This window comes from Acromyrmex echinatior, chromosome 14 (assembly GCF_024713525.1).
Source record: "Acromyrmex echinatior isolate Ae372 chromosome 14, ASM2471352v2, whole genome shotgun sequence".
Classification (NCBI taxonomy): Eukaryota; Metazoa; Arthropoda; class Insecta; order Hymenoptera; family Formicidae; genus Acromyrmex; species Acromyrmex echinatior.
This window is the reverse complement of record NC_141865.1, coordinates 2,868,675-2,884,365: the sequence shown is the minus strand read 5'-3', so window position 1 is coordinate 2,884,365 and position 15,691 is coordinate 2,868,675. Positions and strand designations below refer to the sequence as shown.

Sequence of the window (15,691 nt, the reverse complement as noted above, 5' to 3'; positions counted from 1 at the left end):
AATCGCTTCAATCGTGGATCACACAAGCGAAGCCGACCAGGCAGCGGTCACCAAGTACCGGAAATCCCGGCGCAAGAAATCGAAGAACGCTGCCGCCGCCGTCGCCGCCGCAGGCGATTCCAAAGTGTGTTTCTCGCATTTGACGCGAGGTTTCTCCTTTTGTATTTCTTGCCATTTATAATTTTATTTGCAATTTGTTGTAATACAATCATATAATTTTCTTTGTTTCAATAATTTAGCAGAATTTAACTACTCGAAAGCCCAAAAAATGCATTGATTAAAATGTCTATAAAAATTTAAACTGGAGGAAAGAGAGGAGCTCGGATTTATCAGACAATTAGATTTGAATCGTAATATTTTATAAACGAAAAAATTTAAGGCTCCAACAATTTCAAAATTTAACTTTTTTCCCCACTCTCAAAATCTTTCCGAAATTTTTTTCTTTAAAAGCAGTCGTACTATTTTCATTCAAGAAAAATGAAATAAAGAAATATTGATTTATATATCTTTTGAGGCAAAGGAAATGGCAAATACTTGCACCGAATTCCGAAAAGAGATACATAAGTCTTTCGTCCTGCCAGCCATGCAAACAACACCATCTTACTCCGTAACAATACAGAACCAAACGAGCTCGACCACAGCCATGCGACCTCGATCTCTTTATACTTCGCACAATTATCATTCTCAGCCCGAGGATCCTAATTTTCAAGTACATCCAATCCTTGAACTTTATTCTTCATTCCTAATCTATTGTATCTGTAACTTTTAAACATAGGTCGTATATGAGACTTCCAAGTATTAACAAAAATATTGAAATAAAAATTAAGTGATTTTGCTTATTTAGATCGTATACTTTAGAAAAATAATTAAAGATTAGTCAAAATAAAACTAATAAAAAACTAAAGAAAATATACATATAACTGTAAAAAAAGAAGTACTACCAAGTTTCTTATAAAAATCTATCTCATATATATTTTATAATCACATCTATCATCACATATATAGTACCGATAAAAATTCTATTACAATAGTTGCATGTTAAGATAAATAAAAGAAAAACAAAAGAAAATTCTTTCCAAAATTTTTGGAATATTGAAAGCATAATTGCTCAAGATATTATAAAATTTTAAGATATACCGTTATAGAAATTTATTATAATGACTTCTATAAGCTTCTTCCGGATGATCTTATAGCGATATAGCGATCTGTCCAAGTATTTCGAACCTCCAGCCGAACAGTGGAACGGTTTAAGTGGGGCAACTGCGTACTCCGGATCGGCGACGATTTGGCGGCAAGCTAGAAAGTCGATCGGTGGACCTTATTATGCAGCCGAAGAAGCTTCCATTTACACGGAGAACTGGAGAGAACATGACGCTGACGTCGGAGGTGTCGTCGCAACTCCTCATGGTACCATATCGTTGAGGTTGCACAACAGGATACGAGTGGACATGACCATTGACCGTGCAGTCAGAGTCATTAACTTCAAGGTAACTGTCCAAAAATGTTTTCTTATTTTCGTAATATTATTTATATAATAATAAAATAAAGTATTTAAACGAAGATATATAAAAAAATATTTGACAAAACATTTGAAGTTATATTAAAAATGAGATACATTAAAAAAAAATTTTATTTAAGAAATAATTAATATTGAAGATTTTTCTCTTAATCATACGGAGTTGCAGTGTAAGATTTTGAGATTTATGAAATAGAGGATGTAATTAATATACGAATCCAAATTTACATCTCGTTTCTGATAAATGTATAAAAAATTAGATACAAAATATTCAATAAAATACTTAAATAAAGTCATATAAAAAATATTAATTAAAAAACAATAATAATTTTAATTAAAAAAGAATTAATGTTAAAAAAAAGTTTTCTTTTAATAATACGGAACTATTATGTAAAGTTTTGACATTCATGAAATGGAGGATCTGTTCACAAGTCCGGAAATTCAGAGCTACATCCTGTTTTTCATTTTTGTAGAATAATATTGTCCTGTCGCTAAGCAGTTCCGGAGCTGCTGCCGCGTTGCTGCATCCCAATGGCAGAATATATCAGTATGGTTCCCGTGTGGAGATCGTCGCTCATGACACGCATGGCAATAATAAGTTAGTTCAAGTGTTATCATTACGTGATTACTAATTAATACTGAACGGCTTGTTTTAACAGATACGCAAAGATGTGGTACAAGGGAGTCAGTTTCACATCAGAGCAATGTGCGCTTGTTTACCTGGTGGACACGGCTGGTACCAGAACAACAACGGATTCCTTCTCGGATATGAGCCAGGTAGAACGAGCCAGATAGAGCAGAGATTTATTTTACGTTCACGGACCAGTTCACTTACCAGTTCAAAATATTGTTTTATTTCCAAATTCAAATCGCACTCATATTATTCTTAGACTTGTAGTTTAAATTCATTTTTTTCTTTTTTCTATTTTAAGTAATTCAGTTTCTTGGTTTTTTTATATTTTTAATTGTATAAGCTTTGTTAAATGAGCATTTCTCAAAAATTTCAGATCGACAATCTTACATCATTCCTTTCGATCAAAAATTATTCATTAATTTAATTATTTTTATTTTTAAAAAAATCATTACTCATAAAACACGTAAAATTAATTTTATGAAACTAAAATCATTCTTTTTATAAAAATGTCCTATTAATTCATTGACTAATGTTGATTCAAATCAGTGGTGACATAAAGTGGTTAAGACAAAATGTTTTAAATTATTATCTCAATAACTATACAAATAGAAATTCTAAAATAAAGTTTCATAAAGAATATAATAAATTTATTACAATTCTTTACTAATAATTCGTAGGATTTTTCATTGAGTGTCTTCTATTCGGGCTCTCGACATGGACCAGCATGTTTGCAGGAAGTTGCGGCACATCTTAGTACATCTCAATATTGGCAAACAGATGAAGGTGTTGAAAATTGGATTATTAACAACGTCCGAGTATCCCAGACTCCCGATGGTCTTGTCAGGTAACAATTAAAGCCTAACTGACGAATTTAAATCACAAATTTAAAAATAAAAAAATCAGAAAAAAATCCGTTAAAGAAAAATTAATAAATGAAATTAAAAATATTAATTTGATCAAAACATTTGATGTTAAATTTTATTATTGTATAATTAAGGAGAATTATGTCTCCATAGAAAGTATCTTATTTCTATTTTTTATCCTAAAGATTTTATCCTAAAGATTTATACATGTCAATTTGTAGACTCCTAAATTGAAATACATATGTACTGGGAAAAATATTATTGTTTTTCCATAATGAACGGATTATATATTAAAGAGATACAATAACTTATAATTTTTTGTTACTTAATATACTCTTAATATAGTCTTAAATTATTTTTGATGTATCTTTAATCCTTTTTTCATAATAGGATTGCACGAAATAGCAATAAGTATCAACTACGTACATCCCCTAGCAATGGTACGGCTTCATTGACGACGCCCTTCCTGCATTGTACTGCGTCCTTAGGACAAACGTCTCATCTGTTTGTACGTCGTGGTGAGCGTCGCATGCATTACGATGGTACTAGCTTTATCGTGAGAAATGCAGGTCACAGCGCTGGCTTTGATGACAACAATCAATTGAAGGTCTACTAGAACAAAAGCTCCGTAAAATGTCTTCTCGCTTAGGGTTTATCTATCTATGAACGAACATCGATGAATATAATCATCTTAGATTGTCAAACGGTCCAAGCATAACTTGGTGTATTGTGACAATTTGATTTCAAATGTTTAATGAAAGTTATGGATCACTTTCGTCGAGGTCTTAAACGAGAATACACATAGACCACAACATTAAACACTTTAATTATGCTCGCGCTTCTACGTTTAGAGATTTACTCAAATCTCATTTTACTAGAGTTTAGTAATTTAATTGAATTGTCTTATCTATCCGAGGCTGATTTGATCCTGCAAAATGTTCAATAAATGATTTTGAATGAATCGAGCATTTTATTATGCAAAATTAACTTTTAATTATTATAATCGTGACATATGTCTTTACAATAAAACATTATATTTGAAGAATGTATAGAAAATATAAGTACTTATTTTCTTAGTATATACATTAACATTCATACTAACATTCATCTTTTTGGTTATTTTGTTTGATTATCTGTGTTACATCTCGGGAAGAAAAATATCACGAAGTTATCGCAAAGTTTTAAGGTGATCCTACACGGTCAATAGTACTGAATATTGAATCAGTAATATTGACAGTACGCATCAATATTTTTACAACCTTACATGATCAGTATTATTGACTAGGGATATATAGGGATGTACCGGATATCTGAAAAGTAAAGGATCTTCTTATCACGAGATCTAGAACATATCAAATTTTCAGACAATTCGACCAAAATTCAATTTCCATAAGATTTGTGCGGGGTCCTTTGATATCATTAAATTGTTGATTTTTTTCTTATACAAATGTTCTAAAAATAGATATGCATATTCATACTATAATATCTGATACATTGTTGCAAAATTACTATCTTTTTCCATATAGGCTCTTTTAGTTTCTCGGAACCGGTCGAATATCCAGAAAATATCGGATATCCGACTCGAAGAAATTGCCTTTTCGGATATCCGATATCCGTTATCCGATACTTTTACGATCCGGTGCATCTCTATATATTTCACTTTTGTTTTACATTATCTATTACATTGTGACATATTATGACTTGGATCCTAATAAAGCAATATTAATGCTCGAAAATTCAGATTACCGTCAGTATTCTATGTCAATAAAATCAACAACACACGGTCAGTAATATTGTTAGTATTTGTTAGTACTGACAGTATTATTGACCGTGTAGGGTCATCTTTGAGCTTATTAAGATCATAATTACAGAATTTCATCCTTTGTGATTACATAGTGTAAATTTTAATTGAACTCAGTTGAACCATGGACTATAAACAAAAGTCTATAATTTTTAAATCTCTCACCTTATTTACATTGAAATTGATATTTGAATTAATTCTTGAGTTATAATTTTTTGCAGCTTTTATAAAGCAGCGCTGAGTTCACGTATCTTCTTGCTCCGTTTCCGATTCTTCTTCAGATTGTAGTCCTTTTTCAAATGCTCGGCCTATCTTGGATAAGACCTGATTTTTGCGAACTCTGATACTGCAGAAAAATTATCATTACAATGCTTCAACTTTTAATATTTTTTTATTTAGTTTAAAATCAAGGTGAATAGGTCCCTCTTTAAGTATATAATAAAAAAATTGCACATCTTTAAAATAAAATTACAAAAAACGTTCACTTATACAGGCTGCGTTTCGTTATTCATTGTAAGTACTAAAAATCTATAATGCACATTACGCATATCATACATTTTCAGTGCTCACAGTAAATAACGGAACGCAGTTACAATTACATATCTTAGATCGCTAAGTAAAGCAATTATTTTTTTTAACAATACGAAAAAGAATTTAAAAAATTAGTAAGTTGGTAATACATAAGATTATGACAATAGAAAGAGTAATTTTTATACGATGAAAATTCATTCATTTCATTATAAAAGGGATATAATTTATTATAAATTACTTTAAAAGTCCTAATTTGAAAACTTTTTCTTCATATTTCTCAAAACTTGTGTAAAAAGTTGAATCTTTTAATTTTTGTAATTTTTATTTTATATTTCCCTAGTGAAAAAATTTTGATGAAAACCATGAAATTATTTCACGTTTTGGAACATTTCAGCGAAATTGTTGAAAGTTTGCTGAAATTTCACTGAAAGTGAAAAATCGCTCAAATTGAACTGAAATTTTTTTGAAATTTTATTGAAATTTCTCTGAAATTTTTGCTGAAACTTCTCTAAAATTTTGCTGAAAATGAATTTTTCAGCTAAAAAAATCGCTAAAATTAAACTAAAATTTTTCTGAAAAGTGTTCTATAATGTGGAATAATTTCAGCGAAATTTTTTTATCAGGATTTTGATGTATCTTTTATGAAATCATTATTTTTGCGAACTTGTGTCACTTTCATCGAATTAAAGCTATTGACCATAAAATATCTTTAGAAGATATCAGAAATGAGAAAACACATAATGAAAATTCTTGCAAAATATATTAAAATAGAAATATTGTATTTTTCAATAATATTTGCATCTGATACGGTATATTTATAAAATATACCAAAACTCTCTTTTTATCTCGCAATAGAATAAAACGTATTATCTCAAAGCGACAGCTATTATATAATTTATTTCGTTTTCCGGTTAGATAATTCAAATATATAGTTATTTATTGATTATTAAAACATAAATTTCGGAATATTTTATAAATATATTCTATAATATGAATTGCAAATGTTCCTTTATTAAAAAGCAAGAATTTTCATATATTTTTCCTGTTTTTGACGTCACAATCCAAATGACCGCGTGAATAGTCACGAGCCTCAAGAAATTACTTACCGTTTTTGACCTTTCTGAACAGTTTCGGTCAATGCCGCTGCTGCTGATGCTGTTGATGGCTTACTACTACTAGGGTTTTTCACATCGAATGATTTAACAAATATTCTACTTTCCGACTGTATTGTACGAATGTTATCAACAATATTGTCTGCTATGCTAGCATCATAAAGTTGCAAGCTAGAATCTCCTTCCGCATCGTACAAAGTACGCTTCTTTTCTTCATAGACCTTACTTAGCTTGCTAATAGTCGATAACAACTTCTCTGGTGCCGCTAATTCTTTAATTTCTGGCATCAAATTAACATCCAGCTTGGGCTGTTCTTGCTTTTCATAGAAATGTCTCTCGATACCATACTGTGAGCAAAAAAAATGCTCTCATGTTAAAAACATAATTTTTAATAAATATAAATAAGGTTTTTCTCTCGTAAAAAATTTTACGAATCGCTATTTCAATACTTATACTCATCGACATGCTAAAAGTTTCCTGAAGAAGAGATTTCTCGTAGATTTTTGCGCTGAAAACGATGCTGTCCTTAAAATTTACCTATCACGTCACATTTTTTAGAAAAATAGCAACGTGTATTTGTATGCGCGTGTATGCCCACCCATCTGCACTGCATGTTAAAGTGCGAAAGTCCGAAAATTTAACAGCAGAAGAGATTGTACTTTATCCAATAAATTTACCGTTAATTACTGTCAAATTACTTTTAAGAGAGAAAATTATAATAGAATATGTTATAAATAATTATTTATAATAGGTATTTATATTAGTTTTTATATTAGCTTCATTATAACTTAGAAATAATTTAAACAGTCATTAATGGTCTCTTCTGCTGTTAAGTTTTCCAATTTTCATCCTAACATGCAATGATGGATGTGCACACACGAGCACAATACTACAAATACACATTACTGCACGACGTAGGTAATTAGTTTCGTAATAATGGAAATATTTGGTTTAAGTACAATGTTTAAATTTTTACTTAAAGTTTTTTAGAATTTTCTAGCACGTCAAAATCGGCTATGATTTTTCAAAAATCACTAAAAATGTATTTAAAACTTTTAAAACTTCCCCTTTTAAATCTTCTTTTTTTCTCAAAAACATTGTATAATAGACAAATTCTAAGGGCAATATTTTCAACGCTTAAAAATCTACGGAATTGAAACTACTTTCTTTCTTCAGAAAAGTTAGCATGTCATGTGTTATTAACACACAACATATACAGGATGTCGATAATTGTTCTGGCGGAATTCGTGAACATATAGAGCGGACTAAATTTAGAAGGAAAGTTTACCATTTTGCAATTTTCGCAATAGTTAACAAGATATTAATTGCTAAAAATTGCCGAAAATTAGTCTTTAATGATTTTCTACTCAAATACTATCAACAGAAAAACTGCAAGAGACAAACATTGTTTGTAAAAATTTTATTTTCTTCTCATAAAGCTTTAAGAATTTTTTTAGAATTTTTTCAGATTTTTTAATATCGTATTTTCTCATGTTGATAAAAAAAATGAGAAAATGCAGTAAAAAGTTGATAAAAAATTCTGAAAAAATTCATAGAGTTCTATGAGAATAAAATAAATAATTTTCATCTGTTGCAGTTTTTTTATCTGTTGCAAATTTTCTTAAATTTTATGTATCTGCGATTTCTAAAAAAAAACTTCATTAACTCGTAAATTAATGTATAACATTTATTTAAAATTAATTCACAAATGCTTTCTATTTGCACTTTTAATTGAATTCTATCAAATTTTGTTTGAAATTCTAATAAAATTTCTCTAAACTTCATTAAGATAAATGTCCCAGTGACTGAACATGTACCTATGTCCGGACACTTACACAAAATTTATTATTGTTAATCTTAAATGCTTTTTTTATTATTATTTAATTGTATTATAATTTAATTGCATTTAAAGATTACAATTAAATTATAATATTATGTTTTAAAAAGCGTATTTGAGATGAATATTAACTTAAATAAAGTTGTGTAAATGTCCCGACATAGGTACATGTCCAGTCACTCTCTGGAACCGGACAATACCTATGTCCGGACAATTACACGAAACTTTATTTATTTAAATTAATATTAGCCTTAAATGCTTGTTACCTTAAAGATCAATTTGATGAATTAGTCGTTTTTTTGGGTAAATTATGCACTTTAAAGGACATCGCGCTGATGACCTTGACTTTGACATATATTATCAAGGTTATGATCCTGAGTAATTTGTAACAGATTTTAGGTAGCGGTCGTCCTTCGTTAAAAAATTATTAACAAAAAAATTCGAAAAATGGTGTCTTTTTTCTACTATATGAAACAGAATTTTTTTGCATTTTTCAAACTTTTTTGTAACTTTAATAACTTTTTATAACGAAGACCACCACCTAAAACCTGTTGGAGGTCAATCAGAGTCATGACCTTGATAATATATATCAAGATTATCGACGCGGTATCCCTTAAAATGCATAATTAATTGTCTTTTGTCATTAAACATCTATTTATATTAATACTTCTCGTCAGCATAGTTTTCTAATTGTGATCGGACACTGGAACAATTACGTCTCATTGTCAGTGACCAGCTGTTCGGCCATTGATACATTGACACATTCTATTACTTATTTAAATATTTTAATTAATAATTGTTATAAGTGGATTCAAATAATTTTTCCTTGCTCAAGAGAGTCTTGAGTTTTCAAATGAATACAAGTATTTATATCAAAAACTTTTCTAATATTATAAATTGTATTATTTATGATAATCTTAAACGTCCGGTTAATGAGACATTTACCTTATTTCTCTTTTTTCTTTCATGCTCTTTACTAAGTACTGTTAACTAAATTTTTAATTATTGAGAAGTTTTGTCTATAAAGTGTGAATGTTTAAAAATATCGGGCAAGTGAGAATAGCTCCGCAGTAATTGTTGCATAATTTTTTTTACAAAATGTTCATGTATTTCGTGTAATGCTTACATAGAGTTCGAATATGTAATTACATATCTATACGTAGTAAAAGATAAATGTTTAAACATCCGTAAAGAACACTCCTCAAGACCTCCTCAAGACCAAGAACACTCATTAAGACAACTCCGACCTTTACATAATTTATAACTACATTCTTGTCTGCAACGGAAATTGAACTAATTTTGAAGATCACAATCTTAAACCTGATAATTTAAAGCTGCATCCGTTGCACACATTAATAGAATCAAATGTTTTTTGACCACTAAATTATGTTTGTACATCGCTGATGATGGCTCGAAGTGAGCTGAAACGTTCGAACTCTATGTAAGCATTACATGAACATTTTGTAAAAAAGATTACTGCAACAATTACTGCAGAGCTACTCTCACTTGTCCGATACTTTTAAACATTCACACTTTAAATACTGAAAGTCAAAAACATTCTAACGTTTTATCTATAGTTATATTAATATCTGTGATTTAGAAAAAGTATTTTTAATTCAGAATAAAATATACCTCTCTGTCACTAATGCAATGAATAAATATACGATCAACAATCATTTTGCATAAGATATAGTTAGCATCATGATATTCCTCCTGTTTTATTTGACTGTGCAACTCCATTAAGCAACTCCAATCTGATAGAGTCATTCTGATCTTTAGTTGTTTTATTGGCATTTTATAGTAAACTCCATATGTAAGATACAGAGCCCCTATACGTTCCTTTAAACTGGATGCATTTACCAGAAATTGCTTTATTATGCAAAGGGCATCTTCACAAAATGTCGTTAAAGCTGCTTCCGAAGGATGATAACTGTAAATTTGAAAACTTTTGTTTAAAAATTTTTGCAAAATTGAAATCTGTGTAAACTGATTTTCTGATACTTTACAGAGAAGTTTAAAAAAAACCCGTTATTAATATTTTGAAATAAAATTTTAATAAAAAAACAAAGTACATACGCAAAAACCAAACCAAATTGCATTTCTTTCCAGATCTCACAGAAGTTTTGAAAGTGAGTATTATAAGACAATTCGAAGCGCGTTATTAGCGTCTGGCAATCAGTGCGAAAAGCCTCCATTAAGCGCTTCTCTATTAAGAGACAAATATTAAACAGTATAATTATTACTTACAAAAATATTTTCAATTTATAAAAAGATTTTCCTATTGCTTTATATAAATTGTACATATCAATATACAGGATGGTCCATTTAAAATGGAAAAAAAAATCTTGAATATTTATTTTTTATTATATATATTATATATATATATATACATATACATATATATATACATATATATATGTATATATAATATATATATATGAAAAAATGTTTCAGATGAAAATGAAACAAGGAGCAACGTATTTTGATTACGTTATTTTTTTCTAGGCGGAGGTTAAAAAGATATGAAGGTGACCTCCATTTTTTTAAAATGAAATTATATAATAAGGAGTAGTGTCTCTCGTCAAGTATATTTTTGAAATTTAGTACATTAAAATAAAATTTTTTTATTTTATCATAAAAGAGACACTAAAATGTCATGAAAGAGACACTACAGCGTATCCTTTACAGGAAGGAGAACGTTTATATAACAAAAAATTATTTTGTTCAAATAAATTGATATTATGAAAAAATGTATTGAAGAAGAAAATAGATTTTTACAAAATGAGATCATATTCATAAGTACACTTGATGCGTAAACATAAATATATTGCGCATTTTTCTGCCCGATTTATATCATTCAGATATGTCGTTCGTCGTCGTCGTTGTCGTCGTCTTTCTTTATAAAATTTCAAAAAAAATCTTGTCCCCTTGGACAAGATTGGCTTTTCTGCCACTAGATACAATTTTAACTTCATAATACTTAATTTAATTATTAATTATCTAGATTTACATAGATTTACCTAGATTTACATAGGTCGTCTAAAAAGTTTTGAGCCTTATAACATGAAGATGACATTATTCGTCAAAATTTTGTACTACAATCCGTATATCTTTTAAAAAATAATTGTGAAAATTGAAATTACTTTGAACGCTCAGTTGTTTAATAAATCAATGTTTTTGTAAAAATGAAAAAAATCGAATATCGGCATAACAAAAATTTACGAATTGCAGTTCGAATTGATTGAACACTCACCAGATCTGGCAACGACTTTTTTCTGTTTCCTAGGCTCAAAGTTTGGCTCGGATGATAGAGATTTTCATCAAACAAAAACACTTGACATCGATTGGCACAAATGATTGTCAAACAACAACTGAGTGTTCAAAATGGCTACAATTTTCGCAGGTATTTTTTAAAACATGTGCGATTGTAGTACCAGAATGGGTTTTGACAAGTAATGTCATTTTCATGTTCAAAACTTTTCAGATTACTCGTATATGTCTATCAACATATTAATCAATCTATTTATCTTATATATTATAAGAAGGGAGAATTTCGCTTGAATTGGGTAGAAAAAAAAAATTTTTTACATTTTCTTAAAGTTTCACATTTCAAGAATACTCAGTTCAAATATTGTGGCGATATTCGCAAAATTGATAAGACCTTAAAACAAGACCTTAAAACGTGCAGGCTGATAGAAAATAATTCCCGGCTGTTTTGGCCTGCCTAATAAGTACAAACAAATCTAAATAAGTCCCCTTCCTGAAGAGGGGGGCTTTCCCTGAAAACGAATATGCATAGTAGGCAAACGCTCGTTTTATTTTTACTTTTGTAATTAGATATATAATAGATATATATTATAAATGCCCGATTGTAAGAAAACCGAATGATTTTCTCAAGATATAGGACCCATCGACGTTTTCAAAATCAGTGAGCACTATACGTCTGTATTATCAATAAAATTAGCTACAGTTGCGTGTCAGTGCTGCACTACAAAAGTGTACATACACTATGGTATACACTTCATGCTATATGTTTAATTCTGCTACCGATTGACTTCCATTTTCAAATTTTTAATGTCACACTGGCTCTACACCATCTCTTCGAGATCGTGTAACAAAACTCCACTTCGTGCATAAAATTTGCACTACACTATATAGCCACGGAAACACATTATACTGTCTGAGTGTTGCACTGGTAGGCGATAGTGCAGCTAAGAAAAAACGCTATTAGATTACAGAAATATAAAAAAAAGTAGTTGAAAAATCGATATTAATTGCAAGCAGATAAAATTAAAGCTACAATATTTAATAATTAATTCAGTAATAAGCAAATTGGCTAAAAGGCACATTAAAGAGAGTTAAATGTATGTATATTCACATAACATCTGCTCAGTACTAAAAATCTCAGTACTAAAAATAGTCCAGTAATATAAACTGTATATTAACAGTAGAGCTACAATCGATTAGCAAATAATTATTTTAATAATTATGACAACCTCAAAAAAGAGGCCGTGAGTAATTAATACTCATAGAGGGCTACATTAGCAAAATGTGCCATGTTATTGTTTAAATTTGCATAATTCGAAACATATACAGTCAAATAAAATGTTTAGTAGCAAACACACTTAAAAATACATATATTCATGTAATACGCTCAAGTTTAAAAAAAATGAGGAAGTAAGTGTAATTAAATGCTAAAATGTACTTCAGAAACATTTCAAAATACTTGAAAGTAAAAATGCGTTATAATAAATGCTGGCTATTGAGTAATGGTATATTAGCGTCATGGTGTAATGGCGAGCTACTGAACAAATAATTCCATAAGTAATTAGGATTCGCTAAATAATAGTGAAGATAAGGGCGGCCACAATGTATAATACTTCCTTCTCTTCTATATTTTTACTAAGATGAAGAAAGAAAATTTTTTCCCATAAGACACAATATAATTATTTAATTCACAACCATTTTATTAAAACAAAATTTTTGTTTCATCAAAATAGTTCGAATGGTTTTCAAAATTTTTGGGAAAAGCAAAATTTTTTTCAATTGACATCTTTAAAACTAAGTCATTTCAGTCATATAAAGTTTTTGTATCAAAATAATTTTCAAACGAGGAATATTTTAATTTGGAATTTTATTTACTTCGACGTCAATTTGACGCCGATTCGATCAAGTTATTTCTCGATAGATAACTAGTATATAATGATCTCGGAAAAGGCTTATTTTATCGAAAATAGGTAATTATACAGTTTAGGAGCTTCTACTCTCAAAAATCAATAAAATTAGGCTCATTCGACACGTTTTTGCATGAAATGAAAGAATCTGGCAGAAAAAAGTATCGCTTTGCCCCGCGAATCGATATTAAGTGTTGATTCTACAATGAGTCAGTAATCGGTAGTCCTATAAGTCTTATCGATGAAGTTGACCAATAGCCAACTTATACGACTGATTGGCTAATCAAGACTAAGACTTCCAACTACTTTCGACTTCGTTAAAGTTGACTATTGAGATTAAGAAATCTGTCACAGAGGCAAAATGAGGTCTATAATTGTACTGTTCCACATGGGTTTCGACTTCCACGCGAAGTGACTCTCATCCCTCTCCTCTTCTGCAAAGGAGCGCACTTCTATAATTGTAGTTGTTGAAGTTAAAAAATCTATCATGTAAACAGAGGGGTGTATAGACTAGTGCTTGTTAATTCGGGGGTGGCTATGCCACCTCAAACAAAAAAAATATAACATATTCTACCCGCTTGGGATCTAACTGCATAGAAGTTGCAGCCTAGACAGCAAAAGACCACTTTAAAAAGATTGTTTTCATATCCTACTGTCTTCATGGAATAAAAATATTCCAAGTGGACACTGTCTACGCAACTTCTAAGCGGTTAGATCCCAAGCGGATAGGATATTTTTTTTGTTTGGGGCAGCGTAGCCATGTATCTCTGAAACGATAATTATTATTAAATATATATTATTATTAAATATATATTAAATATATATTAAACCATATATCTTTGAAACGGTAATTATTTAGAATACCTCCCTCCCTCTCGTAAAATTTTAATAAAAATGTACTCATTCGACGCGTATTTATTCAAAACGAAAAAATCTGACAGAAAAATGCAGTGGTCGACCTTATGAATCTAATTATTAAGCATTAATAAATTCGAGACTTTAGAGGTTACGACACCTGTCATCTCAACTCGATTACATATATTGTATTCTGCTTTAATTACACAAATTCTCTACTTTACAAACACAAATTTACTTCTTTAAAAACACAAATTTAAAAACAAAAATTCAATGTTTCATAAATACAAATCACTGCTAACGCAAAGAATTTGTGTGCTGTACAGAGTAGAGATAACAGATATCTTAACCTCCAAAGTCTCGAGCTTTAACACTTGATAATTCTATTCACGAGATCGACCGCGTTTTTCTATTAGATTCTTTCGTTAAATTCTTAAATTTTCTCTGTTTGAATTTCCGATCTAATCCCCAGGGTCTATTAGTATCGTAAACTCTTTCATTTTGGACAGTTTTGGGTGAATACGCGTCGAATGAGTACATTTTTATTAAGATTTTATGGGGAGATGAGTATTCTCTAAATAATTATCAAATTTTATTCAAAATTTATATATCTTTTCGGTCATTTTCATCTCTACTTCCCAATCCTAATTTATATCTACTTGATATTTTTAAGTGGTGAATAAAATAGTTATAATAACCGTATAATTATCATATATCATATATTATATTTTATATTACAATTTAACTTGACATTACTTACGTTGCGAATTGTGATACTGCATAATTTTATATGGGTAAATGTACAGAATACTACGGAATACTATGCTCACCGGCTGACCTTAAATTATGACAAAAATATTGTATATATACTCGATCGATGTGTTTTTATGTAAAAATGATAGGTTTGTTCGCGTTACTTGAAATCTCTAAACATTTTTGAACTTAAAATGGCTGCATTCAGCAGAGAAAATTAATTAGTTAGGAGCTCCGCACAATAAAAGGAACAAGGAACAGAGAACAGAGAATAAGAATTCAGAAATCATGTATTGTGGAATACACAGTTTCTGATAGGTTGAAATTCTTAGGGGCTCCGCACAATAAAAGGAACAGCGAACAGAGAATAAGAATTTCAACCTATCAGAAATCATGTATTGTAGAATACACAGTTTCTGATAGGTTGAAATTCTTTTTCTGTTCCTTGTTCTTTTATCGTGCGAAGCCTCTTAGCGTTTAGTGATTTTTTAATTTTTTAATTTTAGTTGGTAAAATTTACAGCGAAATGGAACAGCGCATACGTCTATTCGCGTTGCTTGCACTTTTGGCATTCGATATCTTCGCTTTCTCTCTTTTCAAAGCAAAATATGTATC

At 29.8% G+C, this 15,691-nt stretch overlaps 2 protein-coding genes across 6 annotated transcripts; one reads left to right on the top strand and one right to left on the bottom strand.

The window, feature by feature from the left end:
* The first annotated feature begins 487 nt into the window (after positions 1-487).
* fest (wurstfest) lies at positions 488-3,629 on the top strand. Its single transcript, XM_011059628.2, has 6 exons — positions 488-709; positions 1,194-1,487; positions 1,990-2,114; positions 2,176-2,293; positions 2,828-2,994; positions 3,404-3,629. Exons 1-6 carry the CDS (start codon positions 524-526, stop codon positions 3,627-3,629), a joined length of 1,116 nt encoding a protein of 371 aa, XP_011057930.1. The 5' UTR covers positions 488-523.
* Positions 3,102-15,356, bottom strand: Pbp45 (proximal sequence element A Pbp45). 5 transcript variants are annotated; one of them, XR_015547372.1, is made up of 7 exons: positions 15,241-15,353; positions 15,084-15,161; positions 10,371-10,500; positions 9,927-10,224; positions 6,452-6,804; positions 4,980-5,160; positions 3,102-3,941 (listed from the first exon to the last, which is right to left on the bottom strand). XR_015547372.1 is itself a non-coding variant. In XM_011059629.2 (5 exons), the coding sequence occupies exons 1-5, from the start codon at positions 15,103-15,105 to the stop codon at positions 5,058-5,060; spliced, it is 906 nt and encodes a 301-aa protein (XP_011057931.1). In that variant the 5' UTR covers positions 15,106-15,356; the 3' UTR covers positions 3,982-5,057. The 5 variants fall into 5 exon arrangements, 1 of the variants encoding a protein (XP_011057931.1); XR_015547370.1 differs by having other exon boundaries at positions 15,084-15,356; XR_015547373.1 differs by having other exon boundaries at positions 3,102-3,625; positions 15,084-15,356.
* Between the last annotated feature and the right edge of the window lie 335 nt (positions 15,357-15,691).